Source organism: Delphinus delphis, chromosome 16, assembly GCF_949987515.2.
Source record: "Delphinus delphis chromosome 16, mDelDel1.2, whole genome shotgun sequence".
Taxonomy (NCBI): domain Eukaryota; kingdom Metazoa; phylum Chordata; class Mammalia; order Artiodactyla; family Delphinidae; genus Delphinus; species Delphinus delphis.
In genome coordinates, this window is record NC_082698.1 from 37,238,473 (window position 1) to 37,257,473 (window position 19,001).

The 19,001-nt window shown below is 37.8% G+C and overlaps 1 protein-coding gene across 1 annotated transcript in view; it reads left to right on the forward strand.

Moving 5' to 3' along the window:
• Positions 1 to 19,001, forward strand: part of RNLS (renalase, FAD dependent amine oxidase) — a 273,286-nt gene continuing 254,285 nt past the window's right edge. The window contains exons 1-4 of the mRNA XM_060034531.1: positions 1 to 199; positions 1,087 to 1,192; positions 1,799 to 1,941; positions 9,750 to 9,908. Of these exons, the coding sequence (XP_059890514.1) occupies positions 82 to 199; positions 1,087 to 1,192; positions 1,799 to 1,941; positions 9,750 to 9,908 (526 nt within the window). The 5' untranslated portion in view covers positions 1 to 81. The remainder of the gene's footprint in view (positions 200 to 1,086; positions 1,193 to 1,798; positions 1,942 to 9,749; positions 9,909 to 19,001) is intronic.

Here is a 19,001-nt window from a genome sequence, read left to right on the forward strand (position 1 = left end):
CGGAGCCGACATCTCTAACCCGCTGAGCTTTGGCGTTCCACCTACTGCAGGCTGGCCACCCCGCCGCGGAGACAGCGGGACATGGTGCGGGTGCTGATCGTGGGCGCCGGGCTGACGGGAAGCCTGTGCGCAGCGCTGCTGAGGAAGGCGGCGACCCGTCCTTTGCACCTCGCTGTGTGGGACAAGGCCGGGGACTCAGGTGGGTCGTCTCCCGGCCGAAACGGGGGGGAAAAGAAGCCGGCGGGGACCATGGCTTCTGAGGTGGCGTGGGCCCTCCCGGGGTAAGTCTGTGAAGAAAATCCAGCAGCTCGGCGGGCGTCTGGTCACGTGATCGGAGACTTCCGGCGCCCGTAAGGCCTGAGAGGGCGCGCGGGTGGAAGCCGCGACCCCGGCTGGGCTGGGGGGTGGGGCGGGAGTGCCGAGAGCGCTTCAGAGGGCGGCCTGAGCGGCCTGGGAGGGATCCTGACTGGAGTTTGCAAATCCTGGGCCTGCCGCTGTCGCTAAGAAATGGATTTTTTTCTTGGCCGCTCTGTGCCTTGGAGGCTTATCTCTAGATTGTGAGAATCCTCAAGTGCTCATTGACCAAGACTTTACGAAGATTTAGTTGACAGCATCCTGTCCATCTCCTGAAATCTGACTGCAAGAGGGAAAGCATTCGTTGATTCGTTCATTATGACGTTTCATTCATTATTTTGTTTTCTTTTGTCCGTTCGTTCATTCCTTTTACTCAGATAGGTAAATAGATGCCTCAGTCACAGTGCTGAAGGGTGGCGCATTATTCATGTGTTCTTTTAAAAAAATATCTCACACTCAGTGACCAAATTGTCTCTTAATTACTTCCTGACAATGTTAGATGACAAAAATCTTCAGTATAAAAAAACGTTTTCTAGATGTCTGTAATCTGGAGAAAGCAGAATATTTAAAAATATATTAATTATTATGAAAGTAAAAAATTTTTTTAAAAAATTTAAAATGTTTCCTAAAACAGTTCTAAGTAATCTATTTGTGGTAACCTGGGGTGAATAGCGTCAACTGCAAAAGGTTCATTCTAATGCACTAAGACATTTTCCTGGGGACTAATTCCAGGGGGAAGAATGACCACAGCCAGCAGTCCTCATAATCCACAGAGCACAGTGGACTTGGGTGCCCAGTACATCACCTGCACTCCTCATTACGCCAAAAAACACCAGAGGTGAGTCAGTTGAAAGGGGTGGAATCAGTCTTACTGGTTGTAGGATGTAAAAAGATACAAATCATCCATTTTTAGCAGGGTTAAACTTTGACCCTTGTAATATAGTGAAATTATATTATCATCATTGATCATATTAGCAGTAAAAGGTTAACCTGAGTAAAGCGGGGAGATTGTAATACATACCTCATCCAATTGTTGTGACCATCAGATGAGATGTTGCGTGGAACATAGTAAGGGCTCAATAAATAAAGAGTTCATATGTTGGTGCTGAGGAAGAGGACAGATAGCTGTGATGGAAGTCAATCTTAACCAGATTTAAACCTGGTGTATTGAATATCTTGCTTTTTATTTTCACTGTCTTTAATTTTGAAATATATGAGAAAACAGACCTTTGACTAAGATTAGCAAAAGACTATGGATTCTCAAAACATTTCCATTCTTCACCTGAATTATAGTTTTTATTAACATAAAACATATGTTGAGTTGTTCATAGAAGATTTCTAGTTATTATTTAGGATTGTAATCTCTAAGAATTCTTGGAAGAGAATATAGTATTTAGAGCTAAGTATAGCTTATAGTTATGTTATACATATTGATTTATTTCAGTTTTTATGATGAACTGTTAGCTCCTGGTGTTTTGAAGCCTCTGACCTCTCCTATTGAAGGAATGGTGATAAAAGAAGGAGATTGTAACTTTGTGGCACCTGACGGAGTTTCTTCAATTATTAACCATTACTTGAAAGATTCAGGTGAGAAGAGAATTTTTTCTGCCTTCTTTTAAAGTTAGCATTTTAAAATAAAAGTTATACACATAAGTAAATATTAATGCTATAAAGAAAGTTATAAAATAAATGTTCTCCTACTCACCACTCAATAGCTAGTTGTCTTCGCCTAAAGTAATCATTGTTTCCAATATATGCTTCCAGAAAAATGTTTATGCATCTATCTATTGTTCTACGTGGCTGTCTCTATTTACCTATTCATATATTTGTATATATTCTTTTTTAAAACAGAAACGAGATTATTTTACATAAGCCATTCTATACTTTTCTCATCTATGTTTATAATAAATCAATCTCTATCTCTATCTATGTCTATATATATCCTATTGGTTCTATTTCTCTGGAGATTCCTGACTGATGCATAATCATAGAGTGAATCATATCTTGGGTCTATTTTCATATCAGCAAATTCAGTGTGCTTCATTCTTTTCAATGCCTGTTCAGTATTACATGGTATGTGTGTATTGTTATTTAGTTAACTCTTAACTTTCTGGTAAGCATGTGGATTGTTTGGGGGGGATGAGGGGTTGTTTTGGTTTATGCTAATACAAATATTACTGCAATGTTTAACCCTGACATACTTTTGAAAGCATATCTGTAGGATCAGTTCCTAGCAGTACAGTAGGTGTGTCAATGGTATGTGCATTTTTTATTTAACTAGGTTGTGCCATCTCTTCCTCTTAAAGAATATCTCATCAATAGTGAAGGAGAACGTCTCTTTCCACACATCCTGATATTATGGAAATTTAAAAATTTTGCCCATGTGATGGGTTAAAATGGTATCTCCTTGTGTTTTGATTTGCATTTACTTAATTATGAGTGAGTTTATGCATCTTTGTTTTGCTAACCACATCTGTGCTTTTTTTTCTTGTGAATGTCTTATTCATAACCTTTGCCCATTTTCTATGAGGATTTTCATTTGTTCTTTATGTTTATTTTATAATGTTTATTTTATAAGTGTTTTAAAATGGACTTTTTTGAAAAAGATGATAAATAATCTTGGATGATAAATGATTTATTTTTTAAAACAGAAATAAGCTTCTTGATGAATCATAAATAATTGCCCAACTGAAGAGCACTGAGGAAAGGTATAAGGCTGAGTATTTGTTTTGTTTCATAAGCTATTTCTAGAATAATTACTGTTTTTTTTGGTCTCCTTCATCAAATATTACTAATTGGGAACCCTGAGAATCCTTGATACTGGGCATGGGAGGGGCCAGTGAGATTGAATATACAACATGAGGACATAGTAAATACCATTCTGGGTGAAGCCATTTCTCCATCTAGGATTTAGTCTATGAAGGTGTATTCATCAGGATTTTCCAGAAAAACAGAATCAAAAGGATATATATATACGATATATATATGATAAAGATTTATTGTATAGAATTAGCTTATGTGATTTTGGAAGCTGGCAAGTCTGAAGATCTGCTGGAGACCCAGGAGAGTTGATGGTTTAGTTTCAGTCCAAAAGCCTGAGACCCCAGAGAGCTAAAGGTACCGTTCCAGTCCAAAGGCTGGTGAGCCTGAGACCCAGGAAGAGCTGATGTTTCAGTTCAAGTCTGAAGGCAGGAGAATAAAACAATGTCCCAGTTCGAAGGCTATCGTCTTCGAACTGAACAGAACAGAACATAGGTCTGTTCTCATTTATTGTCTCATGTGTTCACATTAAGCTTATTACAGAGAAAACTGCGTTTATTGACATCAGTTTTACCTACTGCCTGTCTTACTCCTGGGAGGGTCAGCCTTTCTGTTTTATTCAGGCCTTTGATTGATTGGATGATACCCATCTATGTTAGGGAGGGCAACCTGATTTATTCAGTCTACCAATTTAAATATTAATCTCTTCTAAAAACACACTCACAGACATACCCAGAATAATGTTTGCCAAATATATGGGAACCCCCATGACTCAGTCAAGTTGACACATAAAATTAACCATCACAGATGGTGACACCATTTGGACATTTTGTAGAATGTCACCATCAGCTTCATATATTGCCACCATACAACTTTAAAAAAAAATCTCATTTCCATCATGATTTTTACTTAACCCAAATTAGATGTGCATACTTACTAAAATTTCCAAGTACTTACTAATTGTATTATATATCTAGCCATCCATGCATGCATACATCCATTCATTCAATAAACATTTACTGAGTGCTTACTATATACTGTTTTAGGCACTAATGATACATGAACCAAAGTCCCTGCCTCATATAGCTGAGGGACACTCCTTGAATACATTGTACCTACACCCTTTTGTGTTACGTGTTTGGGGGAATATATGCTTTATTTTCCAATTTTGCTTTGGAAACTCTTGGCAGAAGAGGTCATATTTAATTATTTGTAGCTCAAACAGAATCTAATAGTACCTTGTACATAGTAGGTAGGTATAGTGATATAGATTTAGATTTCTAAGATATATAAATATACATATATTCATTCTAATTTAGCCAATTCTTAGTAAAAACCTATTTATTCTTTCAATTTGTACAGTCTGTTCAGAGTGTGAGTACTTTAGATTTTCTTATCACTATGTAAAATATTTATTTCAAAAGTAACTTTTAAAAAAGAATTACATACTACTGGTAGAAAATTTGGAAAATACAGAAAAATAGCAGGGAAAAGTGTCACAATGATATATAAATCAACAATAAGTCCATTTTGTGATATACTTTCTGCTTTTTTTTAAAATGAGTTTTTATATAATTGAGTTCAAGGTCTACATATTTTGAGTGTATATAAACTTTTTCTTAGTTTATTTAAATATTATCTTTATACTGCTTCAAGAGGTCTTTCCACCCTCTACCCAGATCCATTATTATAGGCTTTGTAGACCCTATCTATACCATTTAAAATTTTATAATTATATCCATTTAAGCATTCTTTAAACTTCTTTAAAGCTTTCTGTGCTATAAATGGTTTCTATCTTATTTTAGTTGTTTCCACAATATAAGTCGAGAGAGTCCCTGTAATCAGAATGACCTGGATTTAAATTCACATTCTACCACCATTTCCTAGCTATGTAATATTAGGAAAGTTTTAAAGTCTATACCTTGGTTCTTTCATTGGAAAAATGAGAGCAATAACAGTACCTAGTACTAAGTTTTGTGAGGAATAAAGGATATAATGCACTCATTGTCAATTTAAGCAAATAATAGGCCATGTACATAGAAATCTCTTGATAAATGTTAGTTTAAAAAATAGTCTACTTGAATGAAGCTGACCTTTGCATGTGCTCAGCGCATAAGAACCCAAATTGCCAAGTCATTCCAAAAAATACTCTACATTTTGGGATCAGTTGAGTTCATAACCCCACAGTCTGATGGTCCAACCAGTTTTATTTAGTTTGGGACTAGACTTCCAGGGAAATTATCTGTATTGGGTATGTCTAATCAGGTATGCTTTAGAATAGGTTCAACTCTCTAAAGCCAATATTTAAGTAGACCAGTTTCCCAGAATAAGTAGTAAAGGGCAGGAGGAAATAGGCACATGCCTCTTCACCTTATGGTCTGTTCTCATTTATTGTCTCATGTGTTCACATTAAGCTTATTACAGAGAAAACTGTTTATTGACATCAGTTTTACCTACTGCCTGTCTTCCCAATTAATACAATCTTCTTGAGTAAGTAAAATGTGCTTTTCCTGTTGTTTTACTTTTTTGGTTGTCATTGTTCGGGGTGGGAGAGATTCAAAAGAACAAAAGCTACTCTATCATTTGTTAAGTGCTATTTATCTGATACTATGTTAGGCTCTTAACGTACATCATTTCTAATTCTCATATAGCCATTCAAGGTGGTTATCATTCTCCCCATGTGCTAATGAGAAAAATGAGACTCCAGGAGGTTAAGTACTTTGCTTATGGTGGCTTAACTAGTAAGTAAGAGACCAGCACTCTCTTTAAGCTGACCCTGTTGTCATTTCCTTTTAATGATCTCATGGAGGACAATGAAAGGGTCTCATACCTATGATTTAACATCTTTTCCTTTCCAGGTTTTCCCCTACAGTATGAGAGACTGCTCCCATCCTACCCTGGTTCTACATGTCAATGGACACCTGGCTCAAGAGAACAAACTCATAGTGCCCTTCCCCTAGTCCCCTTCTTTCATTGGTTAGTCCCTGCCCCAGGGGGAAGGGGCTACTAAGGAGTAATGCCATTTTACTTCTTTATGCAAACAGGAAGATCAATCACCTGCTGGTTCCTGCCTATGACTTTTAGACAGTGATGAACCAAGTCCTTTTGCTTTTGAATAAGGCCCATGTTATTAAATCATTCATAGGAGGATGAATTTAGTTTCCAGGACAGGGTGAGCATCTTTTATTTAGTTTGGCCTACCATAGGAAGAACTGTTGCTGCATTTATTTGTTTTTATTTTACCGTCTACTTCAACAGGGACATGGACTAACAATCAAAAGTCAACATGGGCAATGTAACTTGTCAAAGTTGACAGGATCGATTTATTAGAAAAGATGGTTTAATTTGCAGATACTATCAGCTAATGTGATTTCTTTCTAATAATATATAATTTTTATCATTTTCTCCCTTTTTACTTTTGTGTTTACTTTCTTTCTAAAATTGATGTAAGACAATTAAGGCTGGGCAGTTCTGTCTCAAAATTTCTCCTAGGCGGGTGATCATGGCACTCATCCATAACAGTGTCTGTCAGAGAGAAGGTAGAAGGTAGCCCAGGAGCCTTAGTTAAGCACTCTGCAGTTTAAGCAGTGCATTTAGTTAGACATTGCTTACATCTCTTCAGGTCCATCTCAGCAGTTCTGAACTGAAACCTTTTGTAGGAAATTATTGGAGGAAAATGAATTTAGATTCTCTCTCTAAAATGGAAGAAGGCAGGGGATATACATTGAATAAATAAATAACAGAAACATATTTGCCTTTGTAAAATGGCTAAAACTTCTTTGTGTTCTGATGTCTTTGTAGTTATCTGCAGACTTTTTTATCTTTATGAAATATGTGCTGGGGAAATAGCGGTAAATAAAACACATGGACCTTGCCTTTGTTAATATAGTGTAGTGGGGGGAAAGACAAAAACTAATTTCACACACATAAAAAGGGTACATAATAAATGCTAAGAAGAAAGAGTGAGAGCCTTGTGAGAGAGCTATAATAATAGGACCTAAACTAATGTGAGTTTGAGAGGAGTGAGGTATGGGAAATGTGTCAGGGAAAGCATCTCTGAGGAGCTAATGTTTCCATGGGTACCTGAAAGGTGAGCAAGAGTGAACTAGGCCAACAGCTGAGTGGTGAGAATTGCATGCAGTGGGCATATCAAGTTGCAACTGTTCTAAAGTAGGAGGAAGATGGTGCATTTATGGAATGAAAAGGTCATCATGACTGGAGCGTAGTGAATGAGGGAGAAAACAGTAAGAGGTGAAGTTTAAGAGTGAAGCAGGAGCCGGATCATAAGGGGCTTTGTAAGCAATGTTAAGATTTTATACTTTATCCTAAATGCAGTGGGAAACCACTGAAGGATTTTATGCAAGAGAGGGACATGGTCAAATTTACCAAGCTCAGATTGAGAGATATTATCTAGTTCTCTAAGTGTTTAAAAATGATTTTCCAGAGCCTATAGATTTGGTCATGTGGTCCTTTCAAAAGTTATTAGTTACTTTCACAAGGAAATGCCACTTTCCCTGAAACTGACTCCTAGCAACTGGACAGGAAAACTTCCTGGTTAGTCAGAGCAGCTATACCATTGCCCCTAACTCTTGGAAAATGCTATTTTTTGAGTGACTTTGCCAGTGGTGGTGTTAGATTTGGGTCTATCTATCTACCCCAGTGGTCTCACACTTTAAAGTACATGGTAACAAACCTGGGGGCTTGTTAAATGCAGGCTACTGGGCCTGATCCCCAGATTCTGATTCGGTAGGTCTGGGTTGGGACCTGAGAATTTGCATTTCTAACAAGTTCCAAGTTGCTGCTGGTGCTGACTGATATACATCTTGCAGAACACATTGGGACCCCTGGGATATATGTCCAAGACGTTTGACTGGATATGGAGAATTTCTAGTTAGTGGACTTCAATTCTGTTAAACACACACACCTACTCACCACCAAAAACAAACCCAATGTAATGCTGTTTTCAAAGGGAATATTATGTGAAAACACAACTGAATGAAACATATAAAGTCAGTTGACTTAGTTGAGGTCCCAGTCAGGGCCAGGACTAGAGTGAGGTAAGTGAGGGGTGAGACATCCTAAATCAATAGAACAGAGGGAAGTGGAGCCATTCTGGTTGGAGTAAAGGGGATGGTGGGTGTGAGTTGAAAGCTCCAGTTATTTGTGCCTTCCCAGAGGAGGGGCCTTAGAGAAACCCTCAGTCAAGTTGAAGCACTCTTTAGAAGCCCTTGCTCTAATCTTTGAGCAGAATGATGCTAATTGCCTCAAAGAGATTGACCCCTGGGCCTCAGTTCCTTCTACCATATTTGCATTTGATTTAAAAAAGTTGTAATTACTATGTTGTAGAGTTATTCAAGGGAATGTGAAAGATGTAAAGGTATATGAGATCTGGAGACTTGACATGGAGGAGCCCGAGAGAGTATTTTGGGATAGATAAGACACACCTAAAGCATAGAGATACTTTGGATCAATGTCAGAAGGAGTGGTAAAGGCAGTGATTGTCGAGATGAGAAGGATCACATTGAGCTGGAGTAGCCGCGGACAGGAAGCTTCATGGCAGAGGTTGGATTTAAGCTGGATGTTTAGTGGCTAGGAGCACGAGGTGTCCCATGCAGTGATGGACAGGATCTTTCATTGTGCTTTTTCCCCCTTATTCCATTTTTATTTACTTCTTTTCTATTCACGAGGCGAAATAAAAGTAGATTTGCTTTAACATCAAATTTTTCTCACAACTGGAATGTGAGGTAAGTACTAGTATACCAAGGAGACTTAATGATCCAATTATATTTTCCTATCTTTCAGTTTATGGTTCATAACTCATTCTCTTACACAAATATTGATTAAATACCTAGTACATGCCAAGTACAATACTTTATATGCTATATATAGAAAAGGCAGGCATAATTTGTGGCTTATGGAGCTTACAAATTAAAAGGGAAGAAAATATTAATCATATAACTACTCAAATAATTATTAAAATATCTTTGTGATAAATGCAAATAAGGGAAATGCTATGAGAGGATAGTCCAGATTGTATTTCTCTTCATTTTGATTCTTTGTCATAAAGGTAGTTGATCCATCGATGAGACTTGGATTTCTCTTCAGTTTTTTTTGTCAGGTTTAATAGGGAATATTGATACTTTTAATAGGGAATATTGCTCTTTCTTGGTATCACTAGGGAGGATTCTTTACAGCTTTACTATGATGTATACTTGCTCTACAAAGATAATGAACTTTAGAGTCAGGTGGATGTGGATTTAAATCATGGCGTGACATTTCTAAGTCTGTTTCCTTATCTGGGAAATGAATTGGTATAATGTATATCAAGTGTTTGGCATAGTCTTGACATACAGTAGATGATTAATGAAAGATATCTATGGTTTCTATTGTTATTAATTGTAGTAGTATTATTATTTTTTCCCCAGAGCAGGCATTGTTAGGGAGGTCCAAGGGTGCCAGAAGGGAGGGATTCCCATTAAACGAGATAGAAAGTAAAGAAAGTGAAACCCAGGGGCTGTACAAGAAGAACTTTTCCATTTTATTCATCTGAGTGGATCCAGTTTGTGACTCTTCTCTTCCCTCTCATTTGTATGGAAAATCCTGATTATGTGAATATGATTTTGCTTTTGGAACAGGTGCTGATGTCTACTTCAGACAATGTGTGACCCAGATCAACCTGAGAAATGACAAGTGGGAAGTCCTCAGGGAAACAGGCTCCCCTGAGCTGTTTGATATTGCTGTCCTCACGATGCCAGCTCCCCAGATTCTGCAGCTTCAAGGTGACATCGTCAACTGTGAGTCTCAGCCTGCTCTGTTTACCTTAGGGAATGGGCTCCCTTTGAGAGAGCGTGAATTCAGTTTAACTGACTTAGCAAAGGGTATATTAGGGATTCTACTGATTTGCATGTTTTAAAAACTGACACTATGGTCTGGTTCGTTATATTAGTCTAGGTCAAATTGAAATCCAGAGTTTTAAAAACCCAGTTAAAAATGGAATATTTCTCTTTTTTTCCTTGCCTTTAAGAAGTAAGTATTTTTGATGGAGTTGTAGTAGTTTGGCCCAAAAGAAGAACAGTCTCTTTGTGGCCATTCTGGAAAAAAGAAGGTTTTTATGATATAAGCATTGATTATGTGACAAGCCTGGTAAACCTCACCTTGGATCGTTCTTGAGTGTGAGTCTCCTGTTCTTCCCTGATTGTGATTTGTTGACTCACCTTTCACCTGGCTTCTCCCACCTCCTTTTTAAAAAAACAGCTTTGAGACTAATTCACATACCATACAACTCATCCATTTGAAGTGTATATTTCCATGGTATTTAGTATATCCAACGACATACTGCAACCATTCCCACACTCAATTTTGGAATATTTTCATCACCTCAGAAAGACACCCCATATCCTAAAGCTCTCACCTCCGTCCCTCCATCCCCCATCTCTGCCTCCAACTCTAAGCAAACAGTAATCTATTTTGTCTCTATAGATTTCCCTGTTACCTGGATTCTTAAGAAAAGCTTTTCTATAGCTCTGCTTTGTATCTACCTATGCCAGGTTTAACTGATTATTCTCCTCCCTTTAATCATGTCTGACTGACCCTGACACATCAAAGTCATTGATTTCTGGAGGATACCTCATCTTGCTTTGAAGTCCATGAGTTATAACAAAGCAGAGTCTGGTGATGGTGGCAAGGCTTTGGGGATGTGACATGCCTGTAGCTTTTGACTTGGTGGCATGACTGAAGGTGATATTGGATTTGATTGAGAAATAGCCTTATGCCACTGTTAGAAAGAAAACTGGTAATGAATATCATTTATAGATCCTAGATTTAGAACTGTAATAGAGATTGTTCTCTGAGGAAGAATGTAGCTGCATATTACATCTTGAAAGCAGTTTGACTATCAGTTCTACCATGCAGTAGCAATATATAGCTTCTTTTGTTGTACAGTCTGAGACATATACAAAGGATTGGAATGTTTATTAGATAGCTATAGGCAAAGTAAAAAACGAATTTCAAAGATCTCTTTCATGAGTCTACCTCTAGTGTGTTGCCAAAGTCACTTTAAAGTAGGATAATTTATTGCCTCGGATTCTGTAATAATTGGATTGATTTTGAGAGTGTTAAATAACATACTGTAACTTAACTAAAACAGTTATTGGTTAGTATATTCAGTGGTACTGTAAATTACATGTTCCAATTTTTAAAAGCTACATAGTTTTGTATGTGGAGACCCTTCAATGTTGCATTTTGAAGGTATTTCTCAATATTTGTATTGAATGACATATAAAATATAATACCATGGCATAGACTGAGTCCTAAGATGTTTAAGGGCCTGCTAATTAATAATTTTATTTAGATCATCTTTATCCTTATTTTTTGAGTAGCTGAACTGTGTTGGTTTGAGAGAGATAACTTAAATTCTTCTACTATTATTGTATTTCTGTCTTTCCTGGGGTTTTGGGAAACAAATTTTGCTTTATGATTTTTTTATACCACATTATTTGATTCATAATATTTCTTCATTAAAATTTACCCTTTAACTTAAGTTCTTTCTTTAGTGTCATTTTCATTTTATTTTGCTTTCGTATCATTCTTGACTGATAAATGAGATGCTCATTGTTTTATTTTCATTTGTCCGGTGCATCCTTTTTACTTTTAGCCTTTCAGAGATATTTTATTTTAGAAGTACCTCTTTTGTATTTGGTTATCTTTGAGTTGAGTAATTTCATAAAGATATATCTTATTGTTAATAGTTTTGTGTCAGTTTTTCATGAATCGTGTTGTGCATTTTGTATTTGAAGATTCAGCTTTTCCCTTATTTTCAGCAGTTTCCTTCTAATACTTACATGACCATCTATCTATATCTGTTCCATTTATTATGATCTCAGAGTATCTTAAAAACTTCAAAGTATCTCCCTTCCATATCTGCTGTTTGTCTCAACTCACTGTCAGTTTTGGTCTTTGCATTATTTTTATTTTCTATTTCTAGCCTTCCTCTATGTCACTCATGTAGTTTTCAAATGTGTTCCTTTTGCTTCCTTCCTTGAGATATTGTTTCAAAGAGGTCATATATTCCTTCACTGTTTTCAAGTCATTGGCTAAGTGTTTGTTGAACTAATCTGCTTCCTGGAAAAATTTTTCTGCTATGTATTTTTCATCAGCTCATTTGTTAGGTTCTGTACGTTCTGTTGTCTTCCTCATTTTCTCTGCATAGGTCCCTGTCTAATCATTACTCATCTTTAAATGGGGCCGTTTCTGTCAATTTGTGAAGGAAAGTGTTGTCGCAGAGGCCAGACATTTTGGTTAAAGTATATTGAATACAATTTGTAAATATTTAGCTGTGAAATATTAAATGCTAGTGATCATTAATATATTTACTAACATGGGAAGATTTAAAAATATTTTTAATTTAAAAAAGATAAAAGAATGCATTGCTATTTCTTTTCTATCTACCCAAAATAGTTTAATAACATTGTTATTGCTTGAAGATGATTTTCATCTTCTTTGATACAATTTTTTGAACTGTCGTAACTTTAAAGATAAGGATAGTTTACTCTTACTATAAAAACTGATAATGGTGACACCATTTGAAAAAGTGTATCGTGCTGAAGAGGAAATAGATCTTTTTTCCTTTTCTTTTTTAGTGGTGGGATATGTAGGCTCTTTATGATGAAAAAGTTTAAGAATGATTGACTTGGTACTTTTGACTAAGAGTAAGGATCTTTGGGGGGTTTTACTGGCTCAGGGCAGAATTGGACCTCATGCAAGCAATTCTTTGTTTGCTTCGTTGTTATGAAATAACCCATTTTAGCAGTAAAGGTTTAAATCAGAATGTCCTAACATGACCCTTGAATACCTGTGGGTCTAAAACAAAGGGATTAAAAACATATGATTTCTATTTATCTTATAAATCTCAATAAGGACCTCAGTATGAGGAATTAGTGTCATCTCTCTGTTTCTCAAGAACCTTAAATACAGTCTTGCTTGCTTATTAGACACCTTCAGTTTCTGTGAAAGACCTCCATTTACAAAGCTATCTATTGCCATCTAGTGGACACAGTATATATTGCAGTTCCCCTCCAAATTTTTTTAACTAGAGAGAACTATGAAGATGACCGAAATATAGGCTGTAAAACTATCTGTAATATAATTCACAAAACTCCATTCACACAAGGAAATAAATTTAGGTCCATGATAATTAACTTACCCAAAAGTTCATAGCTAATTAGTGACAGAACTAGGGCTGTGCTACAGGTCTCACATTCATACAAACTATAAGCAGCCCTGTGTCTTTGGCTTTCTTTGTGCTCGTCTTTTCATTCTCTCTGTCTCTCTTTTTAAATCATGTCTACCCCTTAGAATCAATATAGTACCATCTCTTACATGAAAGACTTCCCTTTTGATTACAGTGTGGTCTGGATTTTCCCTTACCCATTCTCCCTTTCCCTATTTTCCTTTTTACAAAAGAAACAGAACTAGGTTTTTTTTGGCAATTACTTATTACACTTACTACATTCTCCCAGTTAGGAGAACAGGGAAGCTTTATGAACTATATAGTGAACCTCTTATGATTCATGATTTGCCATCTGGTTCTATAACAGTGCTACTCTCTATATATTAATATTATAAAAACTAGCTCACTTAATCCTCACAACAATCCTATTTACTGTTATTTCCATTCTTGGTGGTGATGCTGAGATATGAGCCTTCGTAGTGTGACTCCAGAGCCCATACATGTAACCACCGTTATACACGGTGTCAGACTACCCTACGTTATACACGTAACCACCGTTATACACGGTGTCAGACTACCCTAATACTGATTGTTTCATCTATTTGTGAGTTCCCACAGTGTCCCGCTCATTTTTGATCACCATGTTTTCCAAACTTGCCTAACGAAGATTGAGAGTTGAAAACACTTAAGGGGCACCTTTGAGAAGGTTTTGATTGTTAGGGTTTGGGTCAGGCCCAGGAATCCATACCTTTAACAAGCACCTTATGGGAATTTTTTCCTCCCAGTTAAGCCTGTTTGGGACATTCTGCCTTATCATTATACTCATCAGATTTTATTATGATTCTTATATTCCGGTAAGTTTCTTTCCCACTAAACCATAAAATCCAGGCGGAAAGAGCTCCTATAGACCACCGCATCCCCACCCAGCATCAAGTACCAAGGTGCATGCAGACCCACACACCACTATTATTGTTCAGTCAACATCTGCCAAATGACTGAGCATCTGTCTTGTTTCCCAACTTGATTACAAGCTCCTAGAATTCAGCTAATCTTAGAGTCTACTGGTCCTGGCTTGGTCCCTGAGTCACGGTACTAGGATGAAAGCGTGAACCTTGGATGGATCATAGAATTTTAGGACTAGGAGGAAGCTTGAGGCTCATTGCTTCTTCCACCCCGATGAGGAATTTAAGACAGCATCTGCCCTGTACAAGTTCATACAATTTATTAGGGGCTGGACAGGAGAAAGTGTGGTCAAGAAAAAAGCAGGCGCCTTTCAAATATCATTATTGTCTTGATTTCATGTTTCCTACACACTTCAATAGAGCTCTTCATCAACTGTAACGGAACATCTGGGCCTGAAATCCACAAACCTGACTTTCCTGCCATAGTTCTTTCATACTCCTGCTAGGAAAGTGGCAGAGGCAGTGGAAAGGATGTGGGGTAAACAATGTATGGAAAATTTCTTTCCTCTACATCAGACTGCCTCTGACATGGGGCTCCTCAGGTTTTCTCCCACAGGCTTATATTAAAGGAATGCATTTTTTTTTTTGCGGTACACGGGCCTCTCACTGTTGCGGCCTCTTCCGTTGCGGAGCACAGGCTCCGGACGCGCAGGCTCAGCGGCCATGGCTCACGGGCCCAGCCGCTCCGCGGCATGTGGGATCTTCCCGGACCGGGGCACGAACCCGTGTCCCCTGCATCGGCAGGCGGACTCTCAACCACTGCGCCACCAGGGGAGCCCAGGAATGCATATTTTTAAAGGTCTCCTAATGAATAATCTTCCTTTATAGTTTGGTATGCTATCTCACATCCTTAAAACCAGAAGGCTAATTTTTTTTTTTTTTTTATGAAACGAAAGGAAAGAAGGAAGGAATGAAGGAAAGGGAGGGGAAAGGAAGGAAGGAAAAGAGAAAGAAAGAGAGACAGAGACAGAGGCAGAGAGACACAGAGAGAGAAGGAGACAGACTGGGTCTGGAGCTGGACTCTCCGTGTGAGAGCCACTCCTCCTATCCCCGTGTAGACTCACGTGCATTCCTGCTCTGACCAGATGAATCCATAGAGGTGAGAACCATATTCATCTGAGCAGAAGCATGTCAGTAACCCTCCGGGGAGAAAATGTGCTAGTCCTGCCCTACCCTCACCCCGTAAAACACTGCTAATTTTGGACCAAAGCCCTCAAGCCCCCTAACATTACTTCAGAAAGCAGACAAAAGTGTGGTCCATGCTGAGCACGTGGCCACAGATCAGGAGAGTTGCCAAAAAGAGAGTTGAGAGAGGCAAGGAGAGTCATCTAGCTGGCCTCCTTTCTAGAGGAATCCTGGTCTCCTCTGGGTTCCTTGAATGAACCACACATTCTTCATCTGTGCGTTTACTCACAAAGCTCCCATTGCCTAGAACAATTTGACACATCCTTTGTGTTCTCTGTCCTTCAGGATTCAGCTCTGGGCCTCTGAGTTCTTCAGAGCTTCCTGAGGGCTCTGTGCTTCAGGGAAAGCATTCAGAATCTTCTCTAGCACTTGGGTTTTATACTACTTATTTAGCGTTGGCTACTCTGTGGAGGGAGTGAAGAACGTAGACTGACAAAGCCAGGATTCGTAACCCAGCTCTGCCACTTACTGTCTGGGTGATTTGGGGCAAGTTGCTTAACCTCTCTGAGCTTTGATTTCCATGTTACTAAAATGAGGGTAAATAACATTATCTAACCACATAGCATTACAGTGAAGATTACATGAGGTAATCTGAGTAGAGGATTTAGAAGTATTAAAGTTAATGTTCCCAGTAACTTTTTAGTGTTTGTGACTTTTTACCATTAAGGAAAAGGTCTGGGATGTCTATTTAAAGGGTTGTATGCTTGGTGTTGGGGATTAAACAAAGGTGGCTATTTTATTTTCAGGGTTTTACAAGTAGGATACATTACAGACATATTCCTTGTTGTGAAAGAACATGACAACCGCCTTGAAAACTCTACATTAATTAACTTTTAATTAACGAACTGATCACTTTTTTAAGAGGAGTAAGTCATTATTGGAGCTTTTTCACAAGTCAACAGCGACATTTTTATGAAAGCCACCTCTTTTAGAGGGAGGTACAACCTCACTCCCTCCTTCACCTCTTCACCCCACACCCCCAAACCTGTACCAGAGTAAGAGAATAAACACCTTGTCATAACATCTACCCCCACCTGCGTGACTTCCATGCACACTGTTCATAGGATCACGCATACCTCTGAGGAAGCATCATTATGGGAATATTTCTTAAGCGTCCCCATGTTCCTGACATTTTTCTAAATGCTAACTCAAGTAAGTTAGAAGATGCCATGCCCATTGGCCAGGTGTTCTTGTGAAGCTGTGTGTGGGCACAAAAATAACAGATGAGCTTTACGTCTGACAAGTGTAAAAGTTCTGTGTTGGGGAAACTGATGTGAAAGCATTTTTATAAGATGATGTGGTCTGAGCTCTTGGTTATGAATAAGCAAATGGTAGTGGGGGAGATATCTCTGTAGATGATTCATTATTATCAATCAAATGTGTGCCCACAAAAAGGCATCCAGAAAAATCCTAGTAAGGATTTTGGATATCAGTAATAAGGATATTGGAAACACAGTGAGAAACATTACTTTGCCCTTGTGCCAAACAATGGTGTATTTGTATCCAGAATATCGTATGGTCATCTTGAGTTAAAATTTACAACACTAGGGTGCAAAGGATCGTCTGTTCCTTCATTTCTCTAAATATACAAATTATCTGCTTAGAGCATCTTTTTATCCACCTGATAGGAAACCCACCCTCAGTCATCATTAGAGCTGCCTCCCTTCCCTTTGGGATCACACAGGAGCCCCAGGCTTTTGTAGTGCCAGAAAACAGGGGAGGTGTGGGGCGTAAGTCCATAAGGTTGCCATCATTATTGCTCCTCCTCTGCTGTGTGGGGCTGGGCCAGCCCTGGTCCTCTGACATGGGTTAGACACATTGCCTTGTGTGGACTCAGGGATGCCTTTCTAGGGATAACACTGTACTGACACTGAGATCTTTCCACTGCTCTCCAGGGTGAGAGACATGCTTCAAAGGCATTCTGCAGCAAGATCCCAGCTGGGCTGGGTATACAAGTGAGAGCCAGGTCTCTGTCTCTCTCCCCCAAACCCCTGTCCCTTAAACATTTCATCTCCACTCCCTACCCACTCCCACTTTCAGGAATCCACTAGCTGAATCCAACTTAAGACTCTGAAAAAGAAAGACACTTCCCTTTTGCGTGTCTGTATGTGAGGCGGGAGGCATCCCAACCTTTAGAAACACAACAGTGAGCATCTTTTTCATAGATTGGAGGGTGGAGAAAGGAGAGTTGATTTTCCCTAAATGACTTATTTTGGTGAGTTCTTTAATTTCTGGTTGCTATATTATAGCAAAGATGTAATAAACCTATAGGTCTCAAGAATGCAAACTATAATAACTAAAGGATGCATACATGAATATAGTCTAAAAGAAATGAAAAATCCTTTATCTAGAAATATAAAACTCCACAGCTGTACAATGGAGATTTACAATGGCATAGAGATATATGTATACATATACATGTATATTTAATTATAAATTAGGAGAATCTGAAATTGTTATTAAAATTCTAGAATACAACCACCAAAGGAAGAATAGAAACCTTCAAGCCTTAAGGTACACAGTTTTAGACTAAGGAAATGCCACTTTACTTCAAAGTACAGAAGTTTTCAATCCAATAAAATATTATTTATTTGACTGCATCTAAAAAATGCTTACTTGGCTTACATTTTAAAAATTGAAACACTTGTTCGCCTGAAGTGTAGTCATTTAAAAGTTTCAGTAAATTCACAGATGGTAGGTTTTTAATGAACTATTAAAAATCCTAGGGGTGCATTTTTAACTTTCTAAAGATGTCCTAGTAAATAACCACTTTCTCAGTAGTCACCTATGTACTCTCCCCCTCTTTTCTCACATCGGTGCTCTAGCAAGCAAAACAGAGCTCCTCAGGCTGTCACCTCACTCTGTTTTCCTTTCTAACCTCTGGCTACATACTCTGGTTTCAGATATTCTACCACCAATTTGCACCTTAATATTGTACTTGACATACACAAAATTGTTCAGTATCTTTCTTCTTTTAATGTTATGTGATTTTTGAATTTGAATTTATAATTAATACACTTTATTGATGAAAAACTTGAAACTAAAAAGAAAATAAAATGCATTCATAATTCCAGCCCCATGGATCTTAACCCAGTTAATACATATTTCTAGGTATTTTTAAGGTAGAAATAAAATATTTTTTTTACTTTATAATATCTTAGGAAAATTTTTTCAATGCCAGTGAATGTTCACATTTGTCATAATTTTTACTATATAGTGTTCTATTCTTTGTATTTACCTTTATGTATTAAACCAGTTTGATGAACATTTAGGAGGTTTCCAAGTTTGCAAAGTGTAGCTTTGATAGTGCAAATCTGAAACAAAAATTTTCTGCACTAAACTCCATACTGGATGCAAACAGTTATTTTCATATAGAGTAGAATAAGGTCCTCTTGATGACTTTTGTTCTAAGTTTTCTTTGTTAATCTAATGTTTTATTTCTCTCTGTGTGCCTTAGAATAAGGTTTCATTAAAAAATCCTGTTGGACTACTGATTTGAATTGCATTGAATT